The 10,130-nt window shown below is 33.4% G+C and overlaps 1 protein-coding gene across 1 annotated transcript; it reads left to right on the top strand.

The window, feature by feature from the left end:
* The first annotated feature begins 7,362 nt into the window (after positions 1-7,362).
* On the top strand, positions 7,363-8,108 carry LOC117934526 (glutaredoxin-C9-like). The gene has a single exon (XM_034856241.1). It carries the CDS (start codon positions 7,446-7,448, stop codon positions 7,896-7,898), a length of 453 nt encoding a protein of 150 aa, XP_034712132.1. The 5' UTR covers positions 7,363-7,445; the 3' UTR covers positions 7,899-8,108.
* The last annotated feature ends 2,022 nt before the right edge of the window (positions 8,109-10,130 follow it).

Here is a 10,130-nt window from a genome sequence, read left to right on the forward strand (position 1 = left end):
CAGGTTAAAAAAAAGTGTGCAACAATGCCAATCTCGTGTAGGAACCTACTCAACCAAACACCCTCCTGGACAATTGTTGAGCAAACAATGTACTTTGACTCTATAATAGACAATGCTATATAGAACTATTTTTTTTACTACTTCAAGATATGGCAATGTCATTTAGCAAAAAACATAATATCTAGATATAAATTTGCTCTTATCCAAGTCTCTACCCCAATCTTCATTATTATGGCCAATTAGACACAAATTTGATCCTTGATAGTAGAGTACATAGTCCCCTATGCCTTTAAAGCATCAAAGTATCCACTTCACTGCTTTCCATAATAAGCAAGGCTAGGATTCACTTGGAACCTACTAACTAACCTAAAGGTATAATAGATATTAAGATGGATACACATCATATTGTATATTAAGCGACCAACCCCACTAGTATAGGGAATGTGAGCCATTTTTTTCTTTCTCTTCTAGAATCTTTAAACACATATTCAAGCTTAAGGCATTTCTTTTCTTGAGAGAAGTGTTAATAGGTTTGTAGCTTTGCATCTATAATCATTCAAAAACCTTCGTAGTGTAAATCTCTTGAGATAAACTAAGAAGTCTCCTTGAATGATCTTTTAGGATTTGAACTTTGATCACATATTTTGCTTCACCAATGTTCTTGTTGGCAAATCGGAGGGTTGATTGCGTCCATTAACTCCCCTTGTGTTTGTCATAGGCGTTTGGGTGAATGCACTATAAGGTTAGGATATGCATATTTCCTAATAGAAATTGCTTTTAGGAGAGTTGGTAGTACCTAAAGTCCTACATGTGGTATCAGAGTCGAGGTCACGAGTTGGAACCCCAAGAGTGTCGTTGGAGGGGAGATTGTTGGCAAATCAAAGGGTTGGCTGCGTCCATCAACTCTCCTTGTGTTCGTTGTGAGCGTTTGGGTGAATGCACTATAAGGTTAGAGTATGCGCCTTTTTTAATAGCAATTGTTTTTAGGAGAGTTGGTAACATCTGAGTTCCTATAGTTCTCCATCTCAAAAGTGGAAGATAACCACCCTTTGGATCATCTCCTTGCCATTTCCTACCAATAGGATGTCATTAACATAAAAAGAAAAGATGAGGAATCTATCCTTGAGACCATTTAACATACAAGTAGTGGTCTTATTCAATGTTTATAAACCTATTAGTGATAATGGATTAGCGGAATATATTACACCACTACATATAAATGGACTTTTGAAGCTTATAAACTTTGTGTTCCTTTTTACTTGCCATAAAAACCAATTGATTGATCCATATGGGTCTTTTCATTTAGTTTTTCATTGAAAAATATAGTTTTAACATTCATTTGGTACGTAGAATTCCATATCCAAATGTATGTCAATGGTTAAAATGAGGTGAATTGAGGCAAACTTTACTACCAATGAGAAGGTGTCATCATTATCTATACCCTCTAATCTAGGTATATTCTTTCACCATAAGTCGAGCCTCTTACCTCTTAATTGAAACATCTATCTTACTTTTAAGCTTAATAATTCACTTGTTCCTAAAGGTCATAAACCATGGCAAAAAATCCACTAACTCCCAAGCAAAGTTCGTCCTCATAGACTTTATTTTCTCTATCATTATGATTCTTCATTTGTCATAAGTATAGGATGAAAAAACCTCTTTATGACTTCTAGGTTCATCATAATATTAGGGAACACACATGAAAGTGTTTCACTCAATTTCATAACAATGATGATTGTTCCATATTTGTTTCTATCCACTAGTTGATTCTATGAATCATTCATCTAAATGTTATACTCCCACTCAATAGTGCACTTCCACCAGGTGGTTGGTCACCAATAAAAGGCAAGCCCCCCACTAGCTTGTAAGTTGCTCTCAACATCCTTAGTAAGATTCATAGTACCTTATTGTGATTCAACTATCTCAAACAAGTTAAGATTTCTATCCACTTCCCTTATACTCATAAAATCATCCTCTAGGAAGTTGAGATCTTATGAGTCAATTTTAGTTACACTTCCATCTATTTATTCACCAAGTATCACATAACCCTTTGACTTATCAAAATATATGATAAAAACGCACTTGCTCATGGGTTATGTTTTCTATATCTATAAGAACTGACGTAAACATAAGTTGTTAACCTCCAAGATCGCAAGTGAGTTTGTTCAAGTTTTCTACCTATTCGCAACATAGTAAGAATAAATGTAACTAATTTTGAAGGTAGTGCAAAATTAGATTGTAGTCAAAAGTGCCTCTTTTAGAAAAATATCTGGAGATTGGTTTGTGCCATCATGAGTGAACCGTATCCCTCTTAGCAACACCATTTTGTTGTAGAGCTCCTAAAATTGTAAACTATCTTTAGACCCTCTTTTCATCACATAAATTCTTAATATTCTTTGATAGATACTCAAGCCCATGTTTTGTTGTTAATGCTTTAATTTTGATTATCTACCATATTGATAAAATGTCTGAGCAATCCAATGTTTCTAACCTATGGGAGATTAAATAGACATAACCATAATACGTATAGTCATTTATAAATGTGATGAACTAGTGGGCACCATGCCTTACACTCACATTCATCAAGCCACATATATCAAAATGTACTAGCTAGTTGTAGTAGAAAAAAGACTCTAGTGGTTTTTTTAAAAGGTTTCCTTATTGACTTTCATGTCATACAATGTTTATAAAGGAATAAGTCAATTCCAACGATCGAACTTAATAGCTCTTCTCTAACTAACTTGTTCATCCAGTTTTGCCTAATAAAGCTAAATATAACATGTCATTTCACATAATCTTCAATATTAATCATAAAGAGAGACGAAATATTTATTATCATAATTTAAATAAAATATCTAAAAAAATAATCAACTTATCAATAATAAAACCACTACCATAAAAAATTATTCCAAAAAATAAACCAACATTGTTATTATCAAATATGAACTTAAAGCCTAGCTCAAGTAATGCAACAATTGATAGTAAGTTTCATTGAATGTTAGGAGTAAACAAGATAATGGAAAAATGAAGTGTGGCTAACACACATGAAGTTGGAAACTGACGACCAATCTCATTTATCTTGAATACTAAGCATAAATTAAGTAGCAACTTTGATGACGAAAAACCAAAGATAGAGTTACTATGAATTTTGTAGAACTTTGAATATAGTTTTTAAGGACTGAAAAATGTCAAGCTAGGTCAAAATTGTTGTTTTTTTTTAATCTTAATTCTTTAAATTGAAAAATGTGTAAAATTTATATGAATGGATTTGGATTTACTACAATAAACCTAATTAAAATTTATAATTATTATTGATTTTTAATTCAAATAGTCAAGGCTAGGGAGTTCCACAATCTTAAGGTATTTAGAATACACGGTCTAAAGACATAAACCTGAATTTCATACCTCAAAATTGATTTGTATCCTAACTTCTATTATTTTATTCCATTTTGAATTACCTAATATATAAATGGATATGAAATATAAGTTTAGGTATAAGATTTTTAGACTTTCACTACTATGTGTAGATTTGCCTTATGGTAGATAACAATAACAAAATCTCATATAACTATAGATCAATAATTACCAAAAATTTCTAGTATCAAGGAATATATGATTATATCATCTCTTAAGTTAAACTAACTTTGAAGTGTATTTTGACCTTGATATTAGTGTCCGACCCTTTCATTCGATCCATTATTAAATCCCATTTTGCCTATTGTTTTCTTTTGGATCTAACCCTAGGTTTTTATATTTTATAACCTTACAAGACTTTTGACTTTTTAGCCTCTCACGAGTGTTTTCTCATATATATACAAGCCATAAAAGCATAAGAAAGAACTATCTTTGAATTCAAGGAAATTGATAATAATATTCTATTCAATAATAAAAGAACAAGAAAACCTTCGATGTCCTAATTTCTTTCAATAATCATCAAAAAATTCTTTAAGTGTTTTTCTAAAACCTAAAATGGAGGTTTTTATAACAAAAGTAAAAATAAATAAATAAATAAACATGTGACATTCTCCTATTGGCCATTGATTTCCCAAATAATTAAAAATAATAATAAAATCTCGATTTCTAATTATGCAAGGCCCACATGGGGTTAGTGAAGTGTCGAAGATGCAATTTTCAAGGTGAAGGTGGCAAAAAGTCCCGAAGTGGCAATTACCCATTTTGAATTAGGCATGACTTCGAAATCATAAGTTGAGATCTTCTTCTAGTAGTATGTCATTTTGAAATTAGGATCATTTCGAAATGGATTTCAAAATTATAATATGACTAGAAACATAAGAACTATCTTATTTGATTCCGAATGATAACAAACAAAGTCTCATTCCTTTACTATAGTAGAAGCATATTTTTCCAACTTTACCCTTTTTTTTACTGCCCTTATCTTGCTTCCTTCTATGGTCTTAGTCCTTTTAGGCTTGAGTCCATCATTCTTGCTCTTTTGGTAGCTCTATTATGCTTAGGGTTGACTTCCTTGTGTATACTTCCCCCTAAGTTCTAAGCTCTTAGTTTAATCATCTTTAACAATAGAAAATTTTATTACTAATTTTTATGCTAAATTTTGTGCAAAAAAAACTAAAAGCAATATTTCTATTTCCCATAATTAATGATATTTTTTATGCAAACAATAAATTAATAAAAATTGCATGAAAATCTTCTAGAATAATTATCATATGCATAAAATGCAAAAACATTATTTCAATTAAAAAATCATTAAAATTTTCAAGGAGAATTAGACACTATTCCATGTTGCATGTTTATTGCATGTCTTTTAATTTCTCATTGTCTAAAAAACCTGATAAAATATATAAAACAAAAACACAATTCCTAAGTCTTGAACAAAAATAAATTAGGAATTAAGTCATGAAAATTAATGTCATTTAAGTAAAGACAAAAACAATCGCATAAGCTAGGTTTTTTTTTTTTTTCAAATATAGAGCATAAAATAGTTTTGGAAGGAATTCTTGAAAAATAAATTAGGAGCCATCATTTCCTAGCAATAAGGTTGTAATTTGGAAGTATTGGATTAAGTTAAGTTAGTGGCTAAGTTCATCTCACCCTAACTTAAGAAACCTTAATCTCAATTAGGAAGCAATCAATTTGACATCTATTTCAAGCTATTCAATCCAAACTCAATCAAATCTCATTTTCCTACTCCCGATTGAATTTGAATTGATTGCAATAAACTTGGGTTAGTCAATTAATAGATTCAAATCTCATCAATGATGTTTTTTAAAAACCCTTTGTCTACATATTTATATCAAAATTTAAATAGTAAAAGACAAAATTTCTAGAGAGTAAGCAAAAAATAAAAATAAATGTATATATATTTATAAAAAAATATAAAAATATATAATATAATTATAATTTGATTTTTTTAAAAAAATATAAATTAAAATGAATAATATTATAAAAAATAATATAAATTATAAATATTATGAAATAATTGACTTTAATTAAATATGAGAAAATCATTTCACTTAAAAAAATTATTCATTTTTCTTTAAATACTTCTCAAAAACTAAACATAACCTAAAGATTTATATAACACATGGAATCAAATTTCTATGCAAACCTTCAGTATAACAACAAAATGGTAGGGCAAGATCACTCTTTATTCTATTATTCCAAACTTATGGCATCACCCAGACTAAATTTCATCTTCTAGCTCTTTTCTCTAATAAAATATGGTACCTGTTTCTTTGGTGGCACACAAACTAGATTCTCTTCATATTTGTCCACCTTCCATCTAGATGGATTTTGATTCCATAAGGTGGTCAAAATATGGGGGTGTGGTTTGGGGCTAAGTAACCATGCTTCTTTTTTAAGCTTTGATTTGTTATATATATATATATATATATATATATATATATATATATTAAAGCCGCTGGAATGTCATCATTCTGAAAGTAGCGGAAAGGAGGCGGGCATCAACCATGCTTTTAACCTGACATATTGGCCTACTTAAGCTGACAAAATGTTAAAAGACTGATATCTAAAACTTGTTGCCCAAGGAATCCCATCCTTATGTTTGCTTCCTCTACGAAATGAATCATTTCACACGTAAATTCTGATTTCATATAATGTTATAAGGAAGTTCCCAACCATGTTAACCATTTAAGCATATTTTAAAACCGCGGTTCATAAATTTTGTTTGTAACATGTATAATGAAGTTATAATTATAAGATTTTTTTTAGGGTTTGTGGTGGTAGGGGAGGGATGACCTCAGTTTTTTGATATTTTAAATTAAATTAAAAGATAAATACCATAATTAAAATAATAATATTAATATTAATAATGCCATGTGATTCAAATTTTAATTTAAACCTGCGTCTACCCATTCACATTTTGCCAGGCTAAAACCGAGATGATTGAAAAGAGAAAAGACGGAAGGGTTAAAAGGAATTTGTGGAAATTGGCGGTGGCACGTGATGGGAAGACGACAAAGTGATGAGTGAGATGACATATTTAATACGGAGGGAATGGGAATCGTATATATCACACATGAAATGAAATGCAACGAGGAGTAGTGTAACAAAACTCTCCTCCATATCAAACTGCCTTGAAAACGTGGAAGGAGAATGACTGGCCCAAAACCACACCCCTCTCTCTGGTGAGTGGGCCCACCACTCTGCGCTTGTGGAGTCATCCACTCGTCAGCAGGCTATGCATATGTGGCCGAAAATGACAGGTGGGGAGGCAATGTCAGCAGCGTTATCCATGCCACGTGGTGCGGGACAAGTAGTGATGTCGTCGCGAGAAGCAGCTGGTGGATGATGACGCACGGGTCGCGACAAAACCCCCCATCCTCTTGCTTACGTGTCCGTCTTTCTCCCTCCGGCACCGGCTTTGTCCCCCTACTTTTTTTCTTTTTTTCTTTCCTGCAGGGGGCTTCTTATTCAACATTACTTTTCATCCACCCTTTTGTCCATGGATCTTGATTCCTTGCTTAACATACTACAACTGGAAAATAATATGGCATCCCTTAAATAGAATCTAAGTAAAGGATATAAATTTTAGTGGAAATATGGTTTAGTTGAGATTGATGTAAAATATTTATAAATTTGTAATAAACAGAGTAGGGTAAAATAGGTTTGAATCGTACGCGGTGGATTTGACAGTGAAGAAATGAAGGGGAAAGAGGATAAGAGGTCCGTGGAAGGAGCGCGTGGCCAGGGATGTCAAAGGAGGAAGATGTCATATTCGGTAGGACGTAGCTACTTGGAATCCGTCGACCAATGGGTGAGTGCATCTACGTAACCCACAGTAGTTGTGACGTAGAAGAGTGCGTAACTGCCGTTGACGTTAGAGTCTTCGCAATCTCCCCCACGATATAACCACCCCTCTGCCCCAAGGGCCACTTCCCCCGCTCTCTCCTCTTTCTCTCTCCTCTCTTTCTTTTTGTTCTCTCTCTGTTGTCTGTATTGTTGCCATGCACCAAGCACTTCCGTACCGGACATGGGTTCCGACCACCGGCGGCGGAAGCTCCGCCGGACTGTCAAGCGCGACAATTGAGCCGAGTGACGGCCCCATGAACCCTGGAGTGGGAATGAAGGATGTGACTTGTGTGACGAAAATGGTGTCAGAGAACGCAGTGATTGTGTTCGGGAGACGTGGGTGTTGCATGTGCCATGTGGTGATGCGGCTGCTGTTGGGTCTGGGTGTGAACCCTACTGTGTTCGAGGTTGACGAGGAGGATGAAGCTGCCGTGGTCGACGAATTGTCGAGAGTGATCGCCGGCGAGGATGCGAAAGAAGGCCGGCCGCAGTTCCCGGCGGTGTTCATGGGAGGGCAGCTGTTTGGAGGGCTGGAGAGAGTGATGGCCACTCACATCTCCGGTGAATTGGTACCCATCTTGAAAAAGGCTGGCGCTCTCTGGCTTTGATTTCAGTTTTACCGGTTTCTTCTCATCTGTTTTTGGTGAGGGGAATGCAGAATTTTGTTTTTGTTTCTTGTGTTTTTTGGAATTGGAAAATCGCTTTGATAACACAGCAAAAGCTTTGGAAGCATTGAGACGGTGTAATATTTGATTTTGACCGTGTGCTTGTCAGTTTATTTCTCAAATATATCATCAAATTATATCCCTTTGTTGTGAGATCTCCCTCCCTACAAATTATGATGATTTCACCGTGATGCCATCTCTGAAAATATATATATACACATGTCCACAGATGACTTTATTTGGGTATACAATTGGGAATGAAAAATGATTGAATTTTCACCCATTAGAATGGACCGGATGGAATTGACTACGAATGTTATTTGGATTAAGATAGAGCAACTCTGACCATAATCCCCACCCCCCCCCCCCCCCCCCCCCCCCCCCCCCCCCCCCGCTTCATATAAAAAATGTATAAAAATGAGGAAAGAGCAAAGAGGAATGCTTCAATATTAAGACCGTTACATGAATATAGAGGATTTTTATATATAATATATGGTTTTCTTGAAATAGATGATGAAGGCATTGGCGGGGGGCCGGGGGCATCGACTCTGGGTAGACACGTACATGCCATATGACTCAGAGGGAAGAGATTTCAGGATAGAAAGCATTAGAATAAAGGCCAAAGAAGAGACGTCTCGTGAATGAGATTAGGACACAAATCATGATAGGGTGAAGACCATTTAAGAGGAGGTGTGTCTTGTTGGAGGTGCATGACTGTACTCTGTACTATGCACATGTGGGTGGTTCCAAACTTCAGACGCGTAATCGACACCTATGGGACTGGGAAGAACCCCATTCAACTCCCTTCCCTCCTTTACCTCAAATAAGCCTTCTACAGTTCTACTCCATTCACGTGTTGCACAACAAATCCTAGCATTATTAAAGGCTTTAACTTTTGTCTGCTAATTATCTTTTGTTTGTCTTGGTCCTTGGAACTCGTCTATTGGTTTTAAAATTCTTTGAATGGAATAAATGAGACAAGAATCACCAGCATAGATTCAACTTCTACTTAATTATTAATCTTAGCTATATATATTATTGGTTGAATTTGGATTGAGGTGTTCAACACCTGTATATCTTCAATGTCAAGTACCTTCCTACATAAATTAGTGTTATCTTGAAGGTGGAAAAATGTCTTTTGTAGCACGACTCCTATTATTTTTACCACCTTTTAATAAATTAATAATAAAAGTGGTGGTGCAAGAAATATTATCATACTTTATAAATAGTTATATTTAATATGATTACAATCCCTATACGAAATTATGAATAAATTAATAATTTAGCATTCTTTATATAAGATAAGGAAGATATAAAATCTTACATTTTAATTAATTTTATTTTCTATAAATTAATTTACGATCATCTTGATGTCATATTTGTTGCAAATTTTGCCCAATTGGGTTAAGCCCTTCACCATCCATTCTTTCAAATTAATGAAATATAAGGCTCCCAAGTTACATTCTAAAATGTCCAAAAATCTCAATCAGTTGTTTTAATGACCAATTTTCTCATTTTAAGTCATAAATGAAACTACGAAGTCAATAACCATACTTATGTTTTCAGAAAAAGAAGAAAACATACTCTTCACTTTTTTATTTTCAATGAGAGGGAGTTCTTATATAAAAGGAGAAAAAAAATAATTTTTTTTTAATAGTAGCCGTTTTTAAGTAGTTTTAAAACTCTTAGAAACTGCTCCATTTATTTCTCTCATTCATTAGGGCAGTTCGGTCAACCCACTTGGGCAACCAAACCCAACTCCAACACAAATGATAAGGATTTCATAACTACCATAAGATTACATTTGATTCCCAAAACATTTGAGGGAAAATGCAAGAAAAAAAATAGAGGAAAAGGTGAAGGAGTTAAGAAAAAAAATTGATTTAAAATTAATGAATTACTCTTATATACATTTCAAACTCATTTAATTTATTTTAATTTTTTCTATATAATTAAATTATTTTAAAATGCATAAGTTTTTTTATCAATTTTAATTACATTTAATTTTTTTATATTTCATAATAAAATCAAGTATAAGAAAATCATTTTTCTTTAATACTTTCTTAAAAGTTAAAACCTAACATAGTATAAACATTTCTTATTTCCTTGATTCTAATTTACTCTCTCTAACAGATAAATGAGGCATGGTTTTATTTTTTTTTCCTCTCATTCTCA

Source organism: Vitis riparia, chromosome 17 (genome assembly GCF_004353265.1).
Source record: "Vitis riparia cultivar Riparia Gloire de Montpellier isolate 1030 chromosome 17, EGFV_Vit.rip_1.0, whole genome shotgun sequence".
NCBI classification, from domain to species: Eukaryota; Viridiplantae; Streptophyta; class Magnoliopsida; order Vitales; family Vitaceae; genus Vitis; species Vitis riparia.

Bases quoted from the DNA above. Each gene is read 5' to 3' on its own strand.
- LOC117934526 (XM_034856241.1), top strand. From the start codon at position 7,446: ATGCACCAAGCACTTCCGTACCGGACATGGGTTCCGACCACCGGCGGC.